The following is an 18,249-nucleotide window of genomic DNA, read 5'->3' as shown; positions in this document are numbered from 1 at the left end:
TCTCCCAAGGCTTGTAAAAAAATACATTATTCACAGAAAGTTGTTATAAGAAAAGAGAAATGAGAAAGAAAGCAGCTGAATACTAGCAAATGTTTTTGATAATTGTTGTACCTCAAAGACATCACTTGGGTCGAATCCATAGGCATGCAGGGTGGTTTTCAGCATGGTCTCTTTAGGAATATAACTATTTGGATTAAATATCATGTTTCCTTCTACTTTGGCAGAGATGGGGTCAATTCCAGGTACAGAAACTCTTTTTGAAATCTGATAATTTTGTGAGAATTTTCTGAAATCTTTGGCTGTTGGGAGCTGATTTCCTTTCAGAGCTTCTTCAACTTGGCTTTTTAGACTAGGGAAGAGGATAGCAATTAAAATATGATTAGTATATATTCCAAACTCTCATTTAGTCTTAGTTAAGGGATTTTTTATGCCTTTTACAGACATTCATATAACTGTGCTGATTGCTAATGGATAGGTCTCTGCACATATTAACAGTAAACATAAGACTTAAGGGAAAAAAACATAATCTGGCACTGTCGTGACAAAGCCAGTTTACTCAGCTGATGTGCTTGTTCAAATAAATAAAAAAAACAGTCAACAACTCCACTGCTAGGTAACTGCTACTGCAACTATGGTCAAAACTTTTTTCTTCCAATGAGACCAAAATACACCTAAATTTCACTTACTCTTCGATGCCCAGTTCTTCAGAGTCCAGGATGTTGGCAATGTGTGAGGCAACAAAGCTTTTCACCTGCTCACTCTTCTCCTTTGTGAGGACTCTCAAAATCTTTGCAAGATCACCCGGGGAAGGATTTCTCATCACTAGGAGATAGGAAGCTAGACGTTTGTCTGTGGGTGCATCCAGTTCTTGGAATGCTTTGAGAAGTGCTGAACGGTCCTATACAAATAGAAAAAGGTTTGCATTGATGAACTGGCTCATGGATGATATTGCTAAACCCTTTCGGGAATATATAGGGTGAAATAATCACAGAATATTCTTAATTGGAAAGGACCCATAAGGATCACTGAATCCAAGTCTTTAGTGACTGCATACCTATTTTTGTACCTTATTTCTACAGTCTTTCACAACAGTTTCTTTGAAGATATTTTGCTAAACTTAAAACATAATGAAGTTATGGCTTTATTAAAACTGATTCTCACAGAATCAGAGGACCACAGAATCATTTGAATTGGAAGGGACCTTTAAAAACCATCTAGTTCCAGTTCTTCTGCCATGGGTAGGGACACCTTTCACTAGACCAGGCTGCTCAAAAACCCCTCTAACCTGGCTTTGGACACTTTCAGAGATGGGGTATCCACAGCTTCTCTGAGCCAGAGCCTCACCACCCCCACAGTAAAGAATTTGTTTCTAATGTCTAATTTAAAATTACTCTCTTTTAATTTGAACCCATTCCCCCTTGTCCTCTCACTAAATGATCTTGTAAATAGTGTCTCTAATCCTTTATTTTCTTATATTTTTAATTTATTTTCCTCCTCTTTTTTTGTTTGCTTCTTTTAAAAAATCTTTTATTTTTTTTATCTTGTACATCTAGGTTACAATTTTACTTAAGAATTCTGATTTTTTGATTGTTGGGAATCATATGTGCAGAAAAAATTGTCAAAATTTGGAAAAAAAGATCATTCAATTTAGGAAAAGAAGATGCTCAAAATCTAGTGCTGCAGGAAAATTAAAACCAGTTTAAAACGAAGTAATAATTAAAAAATTTAAATGTATTAAACTAAATCTGAGGATATGAGTTTCAGGTGTTTTCAGACTCCCAGACTTTTTAAGCCTTGTTTGGAAGAGAGAGCATATATTTTAGAGAAGAAATTTTTCAGTATTGAAACTATCTCACCATACTGAGCAGAAATGCTCTGTCCAATGATACCTGCAAGATATCTGCAAGGGATGGTGTAATGTCACTGCATTATAAACACACATCTACCCAGTACTGTTAACAATGACAACAAAATGCCAGTATAAAATAGGGACATGACTTTTTCTTAGTTAAATACATTTAAGTCTGAGGTAATTCATTAGTTAACACCACCTTTAAATAAGCAGAACTCCATTTAAGACACTAAAAGGAACAGATCTGAACTTCCCATTTAAACTGCGACTAACTATACAAAGAAACTTCATCTCAAAAGAGCAGCACCCACTAAGTCAGGAGGTTTCCCAGCTTTGTGTATGGAAACTTACTAAAGGGGTTCTGAAAAGCTGAAGCCAGATAAAAGAGAGATAGCAGAATTGAAACAATGGGAATAGCTTTGCATATTCAGTAACTCCTGTGAACAGCCAAGGTGAACAGAGAACAGTTTATCCTGGTTCTTGCGACCAATTTACCTCTTCAGTAATTGTCATTTTCCTAAATGCCTGGATGGCTGCTTTCTGAACTGAAAGTGATGCAGCTTCATTTCTGATACATGTCTTCAGAGAAGATTTCACACTGGGTTTAGCTTTCTCCATTACTGCACCCATGTTTCCAATAGCCTGGCAGTGATGAAAACACAGAAATATGACAAAAACTTCCTCTCCACCAAGAGAAGTAGAGTAATATATGTGATAGTATAATATAATACAATATATTATAATATTAGTATCATAATAATAGCCTGCATAAAGAAAGAAGGAAATAAAAATACCCGAAGTGTGAGGTATGTGAGCTCATCTTCCCCAGAACAATCAGTGCCAAGCAGTGATAGCATGAAGTCTGCAACATCTGCTATTTCCTCTGTCACAATCTTCTTCTCATTGTAGAACCTAAAGAAAGAGATAAACACATCAGAAACAGAAGAGGAAATGGGGAATAGTCTTTATTTTATTCCTAAAGAGCAAATACATGAAAATAAAAATATCCTCCAAAGTGAACACTCTTAGGGTTTACTCTAAGCACTGTAATTTTGTAGAATTGCATGCTATCATTACTTACTTAGTAACAGTATGACTCAAGCCATAAAATGAAGCTCTACTTGGCTGATACTGGGCCATGTTAAGAATTTCCTGTATTCTTTGCGGAGATGGAGAAGGCAACAGTCCCAGGGTGTATGTGACCATGTCTGCCACAAGTGGATTCACATATCCAGCTCTCAGGATTTGAAGGATTGCACTGTAGCACTCTGGAGTCCCACACTGGGCCAGGGCCTGGACAGTGGTGGAGCTGAAAGGAGAAGAGATTACTTTTGTTAATTAATTCCCTATTTGCAGTTATAGCTGGATGTTGACTGTTGGAAACAAACATATGGCAGGTTCATTAAGATGTTTTAATATAAATGATGTAAGCTTATGTGTGTCTGGAAGCAAATGATGCAAATTCTTACCAAAAAAGAAGTTTCTTGGTTTTACAAGTTATACTAATAACCTAATTAAATTAGAACAAGTAAGTGTTAACAATATGATCATTACATGGACATATCTTTTTTTTCCTTCACAAGAGACTTTTCCACAACTTTAAGTATTATCATCTAATATATTGACCCCGACAGGGGCTCTAGTTGCTTTACACATAGGGAACATAAAGTATATGTAACCTGGCTCAAGTCCAGCTTGGACAAAAGCGTAAGGGTGTGGAGTGGAGGGCAGGGTCGGACCAAATAATAGCACTCTTCCATGTCTGCTGCAGTCTAACACTCAAAACTGTGTTCTTTGCTGTAAGTCACACTTGGGCATTTGGAATTATAGTTATTGTCCTTGAGCAAAACTGCAGGAAAGATATTTGGCTATAAAAACACATCCAAAGGATTGTGTCAGGCACACACAGTTGGCTTGATGCTCCCTTCCTTATTTCCCTCTCTGTATAGTTCTCAGAACACTTATCTTTCTGAAAGACACTCAATACATCCACTACACCTCTAATTTAAAACTATTTGCAGCAAATCATCAAGTATACCATGGTTTTGCCATGGCATTGATGTGTGGTGTTCTTGCACTGTGAAGTGCTGAAACATACCTTGAGGTTTCCATCATCTTTGGAACAAGAGAGCCAAGAGTGCTGTTATGTAAACTCCTCAGCCCAGAAACAAATCTGTAAAAGAGTCTTGCTCTCTGCTGGTTTTCCTGGGAGGCTGTAAGTTTCTGCATTTCCTGCAGGGTTTTCAGAACAGCATCGCCCTGCCTGGGCAGTTTGGCATCTGTACTTTCCAGTGCAAGTCCCTTCTCTTCCAGTGCATCTAGAAATTGGAAAAAAATTGCATTTTTTATGTCTCTATCAGGGAGCTATGTTAATTTTTATCTTCTGTCATACATTCAGTATAAATACAAAGTCTGTACATTATTTAATATCATAACTGTTGAAGTTTAACAGCTGAACAGTTTACAAAAATAATGGTGTGGAATTTAATATAATTGTCCCAAAAGTTGAATGTTTGTATACATTCTTTTGTATTTTCATGAAAATTATTTCTTAACACCTCTTATATTAACAAAATTTGTTTTTTCACCTTTTAATAAATATATGTTATATTATTGGGATTATATATTATTGGGACTGGGATTAACAGCTGCAGGTCAGAAAAGTATGTTTCAGAACAAAATATATAATAATAACGGATTATTTACATTTGGCACTGAAGCTAAAAGATGCATAAGAAACTATGGGTATCTGAAAAGGGTTCATTAAACTAATTTCCAATAAGAATAAAATTACTTTTTAAGCAAATTATATGATTTTAATTTTTAAAGAATAATTTTAAAATTAAAATGAAAATACAAAGATTATTTAAAATTAGGGGTGTTTTTAAACTTCTTGGTTTTCCCATTTTATACTCAAATTTTTCCTTACTAAGTTGATAAAATTTAATTTAAAATTATTAATTTGTCTGGTCCTCTCATCTTTAATTAATTCACTATAAAAAGAATTCACAAAAAAAATTGTCCCTCTTTTTATATTTTGTCTCTGTGTTTATAATATTGAGAACTGCAGCTATACCTCCATCAAAATTTTTGTTAATGATCTTTGGGGTATCTTCAAGCTTCAGAGTCTGGTTAACCTCTGTCATGAAACCATAGCGATTTCTAGGAAAAAAAGAAAAATTCAGTGCTTTAGTTAAGTCCAAGTGCCTTTACAAAGTCTTGACAAAAAGACTTTTAAAAAAAGTCTTCTTAAAAAAAATATCCATTTAGGGATGAAGTAAGGGCAGAATGATCACCATTTAGAATTGATATTTATAAATATAGGGTAATGATAAATAGTGAACAACCTACTTGTATGAGGAGGGCAGAAACAGGTGTTTTTCACTGCAGACAGCATCTCTTATGTGCCTTTTCTTTGCATCAATATTGTAATGACAGAACTGAGTACTCTTCAGAAGGGTAGATAACGGGGTGTTCTGTAAAATAAATAGTTTGGCAGTCAGCTTACTGAGTAGAATAGGAAACGATCATAGTTTTAAAGGCTGACATAGTTTTACTGTAAGATTTACAGTTACATATTGGAAATGAAGGTGCATAACTGGAATCATTCATACAAAAGGACAAAACTGTGCCGGTAACAATCTTTGGATGTAAGTCTCTTCTCAGGCAAAAATCCCTCTGAAATGTTCCCTCAGGCCTTATTGAGGTGCTTGGGTTAGTAGTTACTTCATGATAGATCCCCTGCTGGCTACAACAAAGGCTCCTTCATAAAACCAAATTGTAATTGTTGGAGTAGTTCAATCCACTTGTAACAACTGTGATGTTCTCTTTAATTTCAGTCTCATGACACAAATTTTAAAGATTTCTACAAAAAGCTGTAGAAGTGGCAGAAATTATAAAATGTGTTTTGAGCATTATATGAAACTATTTTACTTTTTTTTAGTTAAAACACACAAAAGCACAGATGCCATCATATCAGACAGAAATCTGACAATATTCATGCAAGTAACTTCATCTGATCATTGTGGATTAACAGGTAGACTGATTTTGTCAAATCACTTATTTCAGGGCATCTAGAGCCCTATCCTCCTGGACATCACATATAGTTTAGAGTTTTGGAGGTCTACATATTTTAGATAAAATTGGAATTTTGAATATTTTGACTCACAAAACTAAAAATTTGGCTATGCTCTGATAGGTTATTGAATAATCAATAGTACCAACTCAATATATGAAAAGCTCTCCTTTAAAATAGAGAAGAACATGAAAGAAGTTAATTACACTCTTGCTCTGTATCTATCTTTCTCTATTGACAGCCAACAATACCGCAGTCTGATCTAATGGAAGGGTGCAGGACAACTACATTTTCAAAAAATAAATGTAAAAGTAGTCATGGTAGTGGTTGTTTATAATTTTAAGTGCTGGTGTGAAAAATGTTGCATTATATAATTTTTAATGGCATACTTACTAGTCCTTTTACAACGGCAATGGGGCTGACATGATCTCTGATGGGACTGAAGTTGTCACAGCCTTTCAGATACCTGGTAATTGAAATATCTTCTGCAACATTCCCTTTTCTGGATTTGAATTCAACTTCACTGTCACACTTTCCATACACAGTATCCTGGAAGGAAGAAAGAAGTCAGTGTTGCTGCTCGTGCTGTCAGATATTTTCTGATCTACCTGAATGGCACCCTTTCTGATCTGAATGTCCAGGCCTTTTGAAAATGATGTTCAGGAATAACTCTGTCTAGGTGAGCTTTTTTCCATTGGTTAATACAATCAAGTTAACTTTCAAAAGACCTACCATTGGAATTGTTTTTATGTTTTCCACCGTTTCTGTTGGGACAAGGAGAGCTGAGATGATACCTCTCTTGAGATTCAGTACATTCAGGGCCTCATCCTTTTCTGGATACAACTTGACTTTTGTTCCATCCTGCATGCTGAATTTTAGCTCATTCCTGGCCCCGAGAAAAACAACATTAGTATGAAATCATATTAAAGCCACACAGTAAAGAACATGTTATCAACAACCTACTGGGCTAAAGATAAAGCATCATGTTTATCTTGTTCTATCATTATTTACTATTCACTGCTGTTACTAACAGAAAGTACTACTATTAAAGCAGCAAAATTCTAACCAAGGACATTTTGATTTCGCCGGATTACATCATCTAAGGGCAAACAAATACCAAGAGCAATGTCTGAAATTTGGAATTGCATAAATTTGGAGAGGAGATAAATTTTTAAAATGAGATAATTATTAACTACTGAAAAAACTATAAAATGATGGGAAGGATTCACTACTAGTCTGAGTCTTTAAAGAAAACTGTAACTGTTTTCTGTAAAACATATTTTAACACTGTCTCAAGTTGGTTTTAGATCTATAGCTAGTAAGACAAGAGGACTATTGAGGCACTGAAAAAAGCATGAAAGTGCATGACTAAAAATACACACTGACAAGCACTAGAGACTAGCTGGGTGGAGGGAGTAGAAGAAATTAGTTACAAAAGCAAATACGTAGGGAAAAGATTCGCTGTACAGGCCGTTAGAGATTGGGATTGGAAATCTGGGCATTGATCTCAAATGCCTTTCTATTGTCCAGTCTGTTAGCAAAGGAAAATTATCTTAAACCAGCTAAGTGCAGCCATTTGAGAACGTGCTTACAAGAAGGAATAATAATTATACTTGCATTAATCTTTTGAGGGACTACCCAATAACTTTGTGATGCAGATGACAGAAATGAAGAAACCATTCCAGATGAAAATGTTGTATGTAAAATTCCCTTCCCTATTGGCAATTGAGAACTATGTTAACCCTAAATTTTATCAGGGATAGTTTTGCTGTGGAACCAGCTTACAAATCTACCATGTTATCATTAAATATATTCCATGTCTAAAAAAACATAATTAGGGTGGTCTGTTTACACTGTCCCAAGTACTGATGATAATTGACATTGTTTACTTTGACATGGCACTTGCAAAGTCCTCAGAGTTCTTGGACTTTTTCAGAATAGCCCTTCCCTCGGTGTCAACACCAAATGTCTCCCTCAAGGAGCAATGCATTGTCCTCAGGATGAAGCGGCATAGCTGGGGTACCTCCAGTTCAACCTGAAAACACAAATATGTTATTCTTTTTAGCATTATCACATTTCCAGGATCCCCCTGCTACTGCTTTGAAATTTCCTTGGGTTTTGTAAAGTGTCAGGAACTCCCTGCTACCAGCTGTTGGGAAAGACTCCAAAGTGCTCTAAATAGCTTAAGGTAATTCCATGGAGGAGATAAGAGTGCAAGTATTTGCTTGGCTAATAGCATAGATCATACTAAATGAGCAACTTAGTTTCTGAGAATTTGGAGTATTAGAACTGTATGAAAACTTGAGTCATTACACGGATCAATATGTTTAGACTTTATTAGAACAGTATGTTCTAAATAAAAATATTTTTCACAGTTACTCCATTTCAGAAAAAAAAAAAAACAAACTCAAAACCAACATCATGTTGAGAAAGTTTGGGCAAGATAAGGTGATGTTGGGTAGTTAAATGGCCTGTGGGACCTTTTACTCCTACAGGCCTGGTATTGTCTTGAGTTACCATCAGCAGGCTCTCATGTGATCTTCATGGCATCAATGAGTTATTTTAATTCAACTTCTAGAATGTTTAATGGACATTCTTAGACTGAGCCTGGGAGCCAGGGAAAATGGAAGTACCAGGTCTTGCCCCTTTCTCATGTAAAAGTACAGCCAGAATGGGATTGAAATGCATGGGCACAGAGGTATAAAGGACTTCTGCCATCCTCAGTGCCTCTGTCTAGAACAGGGGAGGTTTAGTCTTCATGATTCTCAATATGTGCCCTTGAAAAGGATGATCTTGTTTGGAAAATCACTGAAGGATGCTCCACAGCTGACAGCTCCCATGTTGTTAAATACACAGTCCCCAGGTGGGTGTATTTACTCCTCTTTGCCTACCTTGCAAGTGATCTTTGAACCGCTTCGAGAATCTGCTGTTCCTGTGATCCCACTTGATGTCTCTGCTTCATATGAGTAAACATATTTTCTGAGGGGTTTAAATCTGGTTGCATCCTCTGCAATTGGGAAAATAAGAGTGGTTTTATGACCTGGGTGGGATATACATATGTAATCCTTACAGTGCGTGCTTAATGTTGTATAACTAAAATGAATGCCAGAAAAAGGAAACCTGAAGACCCATGCTCCCACTATTTCTTTTTGCAGAATATCTTTCAGACAGAGAAGTGATGCCTTCAAGTCAGTTGGATACTTTCTGAAGCATAAGACAAAATTTCAAGGAGCAGCATAAGTTTTGGGGTCCACTGCTCAGATGGGATCTGACACTGTGACCCCACCTGTCCTTCAAATCACACCCAAAAAGCAAATGAGAAAGACAGGAGAAAACTGGAACTGTGAAACTGTTTTAAAAACTACCCTATGGCTTCTAAACTGAGCCAATCAAATGGTAATTTTCAAATTGGTAATAAAAAGATTCCTTTCAGCTTAGATTTTTCCATCATAATGCAAATATAAGGAGCTGCTTTACCAGTCACATGACTGAGACTGAAAGCAAAATAACATAGAAATAGACAACACACCAAAACTACCATTCCTCAATACAATTTCACCAGAATTTATGGACGATCTTTCTGCCCCAGACTCTCTGAAATATGATTTACTCTAATTCACTTATTAGATCAGAAAATTTTACTAGGGTAGATTTTTTTTAATGAACATAAGCTTTAGTTACATAAAGAACATCCAGAAGAAGGGAAAAGCAGTAAATTATGACTAGGACTATTGCAGGAGGGAGTATTTCCAGAGGTGTTTCTCTTTCTATCAAAGCAAGCCCCAAACCCTAATAGGCTTCCTCAAAAGAATGAATTCCACCTGTATTTAACCTCTCCCTGTTGCCCTCAGACTCAACCATCTGTAATTTTAAACCCTGCAAGCAGGAATGAACATAGTTATAGAAATATAAAGAAAAAAATAGTCTCTATGTCAAATACCGGAGTATAAGATGTTTCTTTGGTGTCTGGAATGAGTAACATAAGCCAAACAATATCCTCAAACACAATTCACTCTCACTAAAACTGCAGGCATTGTTTCAAACTAAAGATGATGATCAGGCACTTGAAGTCTCTGTGTTGGAGCAATCTAGGTCAATCTGAAGCAAAATTTACTGCTCCCTTGGTTTAGACTGAGCAACTCACTGGAACTGATTCTGTTATGATCCTGAATGAAAAGCAATTTCCTAAATTGCCTCTCTGTGGTTATTTGTTACTGCCTGACCATATACAGTCCTGATCTACTTTTATAGAAAAACTAAAGATAGGTAATGCTGGTGTAAACCCAAATACCCACCATCAAATCTGTATGACTTTGCCTGCCTGTGCCTGCAGGAATGTAGCTCAATATTCTTTTATCAAATCTTTGTCACATCAGAAGCCAATGGAAATGTTAACATTGCCCTTTATGTCACACCATTTCATACACAGGGAGGACAAAAAATTAATTGTCCTATAAATCTCATTTCCTCACTGCACTATCACTTTTATTAGCTTTACATACTTTAGCTGAGATTATTTTCATGTAATTGCTAAACAGAGTTATTGCAACAATAACTAACTGTCATACAGTAATCAGCATCTTAAAAACATTTGATAACTTAATTAAATTATCTATTTAACCCTAGAATTAGCTGCTATTAAGACATTCATCACTAATCCTGTCACTTTTGACTATCCTAGTCTCTAAATGTACTCAGAAAAATTTGCAACACTGGTAGCTACATTGCTAGAGTGAAAATTATTGCTTCATATCCTGCTTTTAAACAGAAATCAGTGAAAAAGGAATAGAGAAATTATAAGCTTAGAAATGCACATGACAAAAAAATAATTGTATCAAAAAATAAACAAGAAATTGGCAATGAAGCCCAGCAGTCTTTGCGGTGGCTCAGCCATCTGAAGTAAACAAAATTGCCTGGTGATGGTGCTAAAGCACCCAACAAAGGAAAAAAAAAACCAAAAACCCTGAAGACTAAGAACAAACTAATTCATTCAGTACTTTGACCCTGTGGTGGAACATTATGTATCTAACCGAGCAGTCACACCAGTCAGAGTTCATGACAAAGACAGAGCATAAAGTCAGCATTTCCTGACTCTTGGCTTGTTTAAAGAAATTGCTGTCCTTGCTGACAGAGTTGATGATTTATTCTACAGGTATTTAGTTAGAAATCTAAGTGCAATTATGTGGGCTTAGCAGCAGCTGTGAAGGGTAAATAAAATGTGAGATTCAGTCCACACTGAAGTGTAGTGTACTTAACCTCACTGTTAAAGCTTCACATTTGGTAACTAGGGATTTCTAGATTAAGGAATTTGCATCTGACAATTAAGAAATAAGTAAAAAAACCCAACCAAACAACAAACTCACAAACCCAACGGAAAATAGTTTTTTAATGGGAACTTTAGGAAAGTTTAGAAACTTAACCTCAACTTGTCCAGTGTTAGGAAAGTTTTCAAATTAATTGAACCAAGCCTAATGGTTAATTGAATACTTAAAATAAATGGCAAGGAGGACTTAAGAATATTACCATCACTTTCATTTAAGCTATTTCAGAAGAAAAGATTAGGAAAACTCAGGCTTTGAAAGATGTTTTCAGTTAAAATAGTGACATAAGTAAACAAAAGGAAATGCAAAAATACACTTACTTGAACATCCTGGATTTGCACTTTCAGGTGATTCTTCTTCTGTAGAAAACCCAAACAAACAACATTAAAAAATGGAAAAGCTTTTTACAAAAATGTTTGTAAAATAAGATGGATTAAACGTACCATATAACACATTTTACTTTTAAATTTTAGTCTATTTGACCACACAAAAATGCTGCAAAATGGATGAATGGCTATACTCTGGTTTTTGTATGTTTAAAATAGGACAACTTTGAAGGGTAATACAAAAATTATCTGCCAATAAATCTTTTCTGAATATTGAGAGTTTATTCCTTGGAGGAAAAGAACGCTGGTTGGAAGCCTATTCAAGTTTCAAATTAAGAATTATTTGCTCCAATCAGTTTTAGATATGTTCCTTTTCCTTAGATATAACTCTATTAAAATAAAATAAAATAAAATAAAATAAAACATAATCTACTAATTTTTTTGCATTTACTGGATGCTCTGTCATTCTTTGGGATATCACACATGAAGGCCAGCACTTTCCACAAGGTTCTCTGCACATTTTCCAAGTTTTCATTCTGGAAATTCTAAGTAGACCACTCTATAGAAATGGACTGTAACATTAGTCACAGTAACAATAGCATCAGAAATACTACCATTGCTATAAAAGTAAAATTAATAATATCATTAATAACAATTAGAAACAAGGTTTATTTTATAGCAATACATTTGTGTAACATCATTCAGGAAGAGAATATTAGTTCAACAAAGATGTACATATGATGAATTAGATCTTTGTATAAAACCAGACCTGCATAGTTACCTCTAGATTCACTTTTCTCCTTAAGCTCCTCGAAGCCTTAGATAACACTATAGGCCTGTATTCTACAAAGCCACTTCTTGGGAAGCAAGGAGAGCTCACAATCCATAGCATCATATTGATCTCAATTGTCTTTTCTGATCTTAGGAAAAAAATCCCTCTACTGGCCCACTTCTTTTACTGATGACTGTGTCCCTTCAATACAAAATTGCATTTAAATTGCCTGCCAAATACAATTTGCTTTACTGCTCTCTCTCTTCACATTTGCTGCAAAATAGGTTAGCAACAGCTGGGCCAAGTCTGCATGGCATCTCCAAGCTATAGTAGCTCCATGAGGGTTTAAAAAGACAATGCTACAGAAAAACAGTGAATGCCTTACAAGTTGCAAAATACATTAAATCTGTTCAAAAGCCATCAGGGAACATTCATGACTTTTCTACGCTGGGATCCTCCTATGACTGCCCATTCCCATGAAGGGAAGAAATTATATCTTAGCCACACGCAACCTTTCTAATTCTATAAGCCATGGTCCTTTTGATTTTTTTTTTTTTTTTATATTGTTGTTTCAATGGACTCATAAATAAAGCAGTAAAGAGCACTGACATAAAAGAGAATACTTACGTGTGAGAACACCACTGCTGAGCAGCAGGGAGAGCAGCAAGAGCTGCACAGGGCCCATGGTAAGCCCCGGTCCCTCTTGCTGCTCTTTCTTTATCTCTTTTGTCTTCCCTCTTCAAGTCTTCCCTGCTGCCTCAGGGAGAGTGAACCTTCTAACTTGGACCTCCATTTATATAATCTGTAGCAAGCAGCTGAGTCAAACAGTTTAGAAAGCTCAGAGCAAATTGCCAAAAGTCCAAAGGTGAGAGTCCCAGATCCTCACTGCGCTCCACACCATGCCCTGCTTTGGTTACTGATAGTCACAGAGACATTTAGGTTGGAAAAAACCTCTAAGATCATTGAACTAACCTCCAGTAAACTCGGGATTCTCCAGTTAGTCAGGACTGTTCATAAATGATTGACAATGGCTCAGTGAGCACTCCTGCTAGTTCCCCATCCTTCCTCCTCTGGGAATCAAAAACTATAATTTTGTAAACTCTGTGATTTCATGATGTATCCAAACACTCCTAAAATACAGGGCTAAGTGCCTCTTCTTCCTTGCCTGCCCCTTCTGAAGAGTTTAGAGCCCTCCACTATGGCTGTCCAGAAATCCAAGTCATCCCACCATGCTCCCATGATGGCCAATACATCATAGAATCCTGCTGCACAACGGCTTCCAGCTCCTCCTGTTTGATACCCATGCCGTGTGCGTTGGTGTAAATGCACGCGAGTTGTGCTTCTGGTCCTGCCACCTTTTGAGGGGAGAAGCTCTCATTCCTATGTGATGATTCTCAGGTGCATCCACTGTTTGTAACATATCAATAACTCCTGTGTCTTTGCTGCCACAAAAGCCGGTCCCCATGCCCTACCTCCCCTGTGGTGGCAGATCAAGGGACAGTGATACGACAGGGTCCCTCAAACACTGGCATGCTGCCCCCAGGCTTATCTGAAGGCACAAGACTGAGCTGGAGATCAGTCGCTTCCAGTTCACTGGTCTTTTCCTTAAGCAGAATTTTAAGAGCCAAATCCCCCAGATAGAGACTCTAACAATGCATTAGAATAAATGTACCACATCTACATAAGTGATTACCATGCATAAATTAGAGATGGAAGAAATCAATATTGCATCGTGCTTTAGTACAGATATTGAGAAGATCAAGAATATGAGTACTTGACAAAATGAGAATATTGTGCAACTACTGGCAGGAGATTGAAAGGTTTTTTTTTTCTTTGGAACAACATTTATCGTATGCCTTTTGAAAAATATTTTACTTTGACTTACAATATTCAGGTAAAACAGGACGTGCCTATTTTGAAAGTAAGCTCTGCATAATTCTTTTGTTTCTTTATTTTTACGTTCAGTATTTGTTTGGTAATAACAGCAAAAATATGAAAGCTAGATGATGAATTTTATCTGAATGAAGAGGATAAATATATGAAGAAAATAAACTTGATTAAATGCAAACAAATCCCTCTTTTTAAGGTTATGTGTGCTGGCAAAAAAGACAGGGTTTATGTCATGAGAAATTCTATTAGTTTGAATTCTTTCTCTATTCATATTTATCAAAGCTAACTGCAGTAAAAAAATTGACTATGGAAATATTTAAGAACATTTTGTTCAGTAAATTTAATTTTCCATATATCTGATCAAATGGAAATGTTTTGACATTCACATATTTAAATATTTTTCCTTAGCTTGTTGAATCAAAAATCAAATTTTGGCTTAGCTAAGCAGTATTTTCTATAACCCTGCAATGTTACTATTTTATCATACATCATGGTAGTTATCTTTAAAGTCTCATATTTCTACATACCCTTTCTCTCTTGGACTTAATAGCTGGATCACATTTCCCAGGGTGCACAGAGATCATGTAACCCTCAACATCAGCTCAGCCAAATGGTAACCATTGATGTAGGATGGCCTGTATTTTCCAATAAGGGAGGCATCTTTCTTGTAATCAGGATTTTGTCTGATGACATTAACAAAAGCATGCCATTTCATAGACATTTCCTGCAAAAATTCCTTTCGGGGATTCATTGGTGACATCAGAAAGAAAGCATTTCTTTGATTTTACTGGTTTCTGTCCTTGGCTTACATCAATCACAGATACAATAAATCCAGATTTTAATTTTTTTTTACTTCCAAAAAGCAACATTTTTTGTTTACTTTTGTGTCCACAGCTGCCCCAATATGTGCTGTGATGTGTAAAAAAGACTTTTTCTTATAGTATAATTGAACCAAAGAGAGTGCACAAAGATAGCATTTTGATCATTGCATTTGATTAATTTCTGCATGCAAACATAACAGCTTTGACTATTTCCTAAAATTGATTTACTTGCTCACTGTAGCACTGCAGATAAACAGAGCTCTGGAGTGCCCAGCATTCAGAGTTAGCTATTTCCCTATTTTGCCCGTGTCTCCTCACTGCCTTCACGTGGTTATTCAGGCTGAAGCTGAGCCTGACTGCATTAATATCATGTTGAATGGCTATAAAAACGTTACAAAAGTTATGACTCAGCCCATAAGCATGCAGGTAATGAGTGCACCAATCTGCTGTGACAGTTTTATACTGCTGTATTACCTAGTGTCCTGGTTTTCGCTGGGATAGAGTTAATTTTCTTCTTCAGTAGGTGGTGCAGTGCCATGGTTTGGATTTAGCATGAGAATAATGTTAAAAACTCACTGAAGTTTTGCTTGCTGCTAAGTAGTGCTTACCAAAAGTCAAGATCTTTTCAGTCTTCATGCTCTGCCAGTGAGGAGGTTCACAAGAACCTGTGAGGGAGCGTGGCCAGGACAGCTGTCCCAAAGTGGCCAAAGGGATATTCCATACCAAGGAACGTCATGCCTGGTGCATAAGCTGGAGGGAGTTGGCTGGGAGCTGCCAATCACTGCTCAGGGATGGGCTGGGCATTGGTCAGTGTGTGGGGAGAAACTGTACTGAGCATCACTTGTTTCCCTTGGGTTTTATCTCTCTCCTATTCTTTACAATACTTCTGGGCCACAAAGCCCATTGTTTGTGTATTCCTCAGACACACTGTCCATGCACTGAATCAATGGTCTTAGGAAATGTAGGAAGCAGAACAATACTTCTGATATGCTGAATTAATTTTATGCAGAGAGATAATTTGTTGGTGCATATTATGGATGTGCAAAATCTCTTAGATGCTGTAGAAGCCTTAGCAATTGTGAAATTGTTGAAAGTATAGAATTGAACAAAAAACCCATTTAACATTCAAACTTTAATAAGTTTATTAAATTGATTTGGGTTTAAATTTTGTTTCTAAACCACATTGTTCATTAACACTTTATTTTTTGAAAACTCTTAGTTGTAGTTCTCCTGACATTCAGAATCTAGATTTGTTTTTAAAAGAACAATTAATTTTATGAAACTCTGTCTTCAGACTTCACCTTTTTCCACAACTGCACAATCTGCATCAAATCACTCGTCTGAATTTACTCCTTCCTACACTTGTGTCTTCTAGTGAAGAGCTACTTGTTTTGTGACTGCTTTGGCAATGGGAATAATAGTTTTGTTAATATTGATATAATTAGAGAAATTCCATTAACCTTTAATTATATATTCTATAGTGTATATAAAAAAATATTTTGTATTTATTATCTATGTGCATATATTATATATGGCATAATATATTATAGAATGTAGTCTTTTTTTCTGCTTGGTGATACTGAGAGTTTCTTTGTCTCTCTGGAGACTGCTAAGATGTTTTGACAGTACTTGTAGGAGAGGTTTTTGCATAGTCTTAGGATAAGACGTTTTTAATTAACTCACTGAAACACTTTATTAAGTTTTTTATCTCATTTTCATTCAATAACTTTTGCAAGAAAACAAGACAGTTTATAGAAGCAGTCATGGTTAGTACTAAGTTACTTATATTCCTTATATTCCTTCCTACTTATATTCCAAAGAATCATTTTGTCTTTCCTCTGTCCCTCTCTCTTCTCTTTTTCTTTTTTCTATCCTTCCTTCTTGACTGTCATTTTTCTTCCTTCTTTCTTCTTTTCTCTTCTAAGAAATATACCCACTATGTGGCATTTACATTTATTTTTATCTCATTCAGGTCAATGCCCAGCACTTCTGTAATTTGGGAAACATAAGTCTTAGCCTTCTCCTGTGTTTCCCAGTTCACAGTGTCATCTGTTCAGGTCTTAGCATGTCCCTCATCAGAGAAAAATGGTTGTATTTTCTGGTGAAACACGTATGGTGCTAACTATAACCCAGTGGCAATTGGAGGAAACTGTGTCTCCCAAAGGAGGTGTTGGAGGTGCACAAACATACCCTCTGTTTGTCTAAGAAACGCTGCCAGAAGCCTGCTGAGGCATCAAGAGTTGAAAAATATTTGGCATAAGCCATATCCTCCAGAATTTCTCTCCTTGTAGGTAGTGGAAAATGTTTCCTTTTTACATATTTATTTAGTTCTTTTGAGTATATTCTTGGGCAAAAGGGTCTGACTACTTTTAGCACTAACAAGAAAATGTATTGAATCCTTTGAACCTTTTATTCATATTCTCCCTTCAAAGTATTAAACCTCCTCAGCTCCTTCATTTTGTTTTGTCATTAGGCAAAGAAATTTGCTTTTCAAAACTGTGGTAGGTTGGCTCTCTAAAAGCCATTTTGAATTTTCCCAAGACATTCCTACAAAGATGTTGCAAACCTCTGATTTATTCTCTCTCATCAGCAAGGTGACACCATGAAATGCTTGATGTATTTCTAAACCAGTATTTTTTCCCTGTTTCTTTCTTATTTGACATTACTTTCTATTCAAATGCTTGCTTTTTTAGTTCACCACTGGAAAACTGATCATGTATTGTCTCTTTTAGTATTAATAATACTGTTTCTGGTACAGATGTTCAGTGCATCTGCAAAAAAGGTAAGGCTAAGAAATAACCCATTTACTCTCAGAATGACGATCTGGGGATTTCCTGTAAAAATTACAACTTCCATTGAACCAGTGGCGTTTTGTCATCCTTTCTGTCCAGGTTGTAATGTTCCAGTATTGCCTGCCCTGCCAAAACATTGTATTCATGACAGAAGTGGTTCAGTCAGCCATGGTTTTTGAGAGCTCCAACTTGAAACTCTGTGCACCTTTTTGCTTCATCTCTCCCATGGTTTCAGCTCTCCATCATTTTCATACCGCTGGAGCTCATGCTGTCTCCACAGGCTTTCATGTACACAGGATGCCATCCCTGCCTGCAAAATTCCAACTGCTTTCCCAAAATTAATTCACACCACCACTGTGCTTTCTATGATGCTTTTCCTAATCTCTGCATCTGGCTACTT

General features: G+C 36.3%; 1 protein-coding gene and 1 long non-coding RNA gene across 2 annotated transcripts in view; one reads left to right on the top strand and one right to left on the bottom strand.

The window, feature by feature from the left end:
- APOB (apolipoprotein B) overlaps nt 1-13,127 on the bottom strand; it is a 36,064-nt gene extending 22,937 nt beyond the window's left edge. Inside the window, 14 exon segments of the mRNA XM_068183355.1 lie at nt 112-349; nt 687-898; nt 2,348-2,494; nt 2,647-2,764; nt 2,934-3,161; nt 3,951-4,170; nt 4,929-5,014; nt 5,204-5,328; nt 6,321-6,476; nt 6,660-6,813; nt 7,817-7,962; nt 8,819-8,934; nt 11,569-11,607; nt 12,974-13,127. Of these exon segments, the coding sequence (XP_068039456.1) occupies nt 112-349; nt 687-898; nt 2,348-2,494; nt 2,647-2,764; nt 2,934-3,161; nt 3,951-4,170; nt 4,929-5,014; nt 5,204-5,328; nt 6,321-6,476; nt 6,660-6,813; nt 7,817-7,962; nt 8,819-8,934; nt 11,569-11,607; nt 12,974-13,031 (2,043 nt within the window). The 5' untranslated portion in view covers nt 13,032-13,127.
- On the top strand, nt 7,959-9,362 carry LOC137470239 (uncharacterized). Its single transcript, XR_010996960.1, has 2 exons — nt 7,959-8,115; nt 9,083-9,362. It is a non-coding gene; the product is annotated as an uncharacterized lncRNA (long non-coding RNA).
- Nucleotides 13,128-18,249: the final 5,122 nt, after the last annotated feature.

The sequence above is a fragment of the Anomalospiza imberbis genome, chromosome 3, assembly GCF_031753505.1.
Source record: "Anomalospiza imberbis isolate Cuckoo-Finch-1a 21T00152 chromosome 3, ASM3175350v1, whole genome shotgun sequence".
Lineage (NCBI taxonomy): Eukaryota > Metazoa > Chordata > Aves > Passeriformes > Viduidae > Anomalospiza > Anomalospiza imberbis.
Note: the sequence above shows the minus strand (reverse complement) of the source record. Positions and strands in the feature narration are given on the sequence as shown.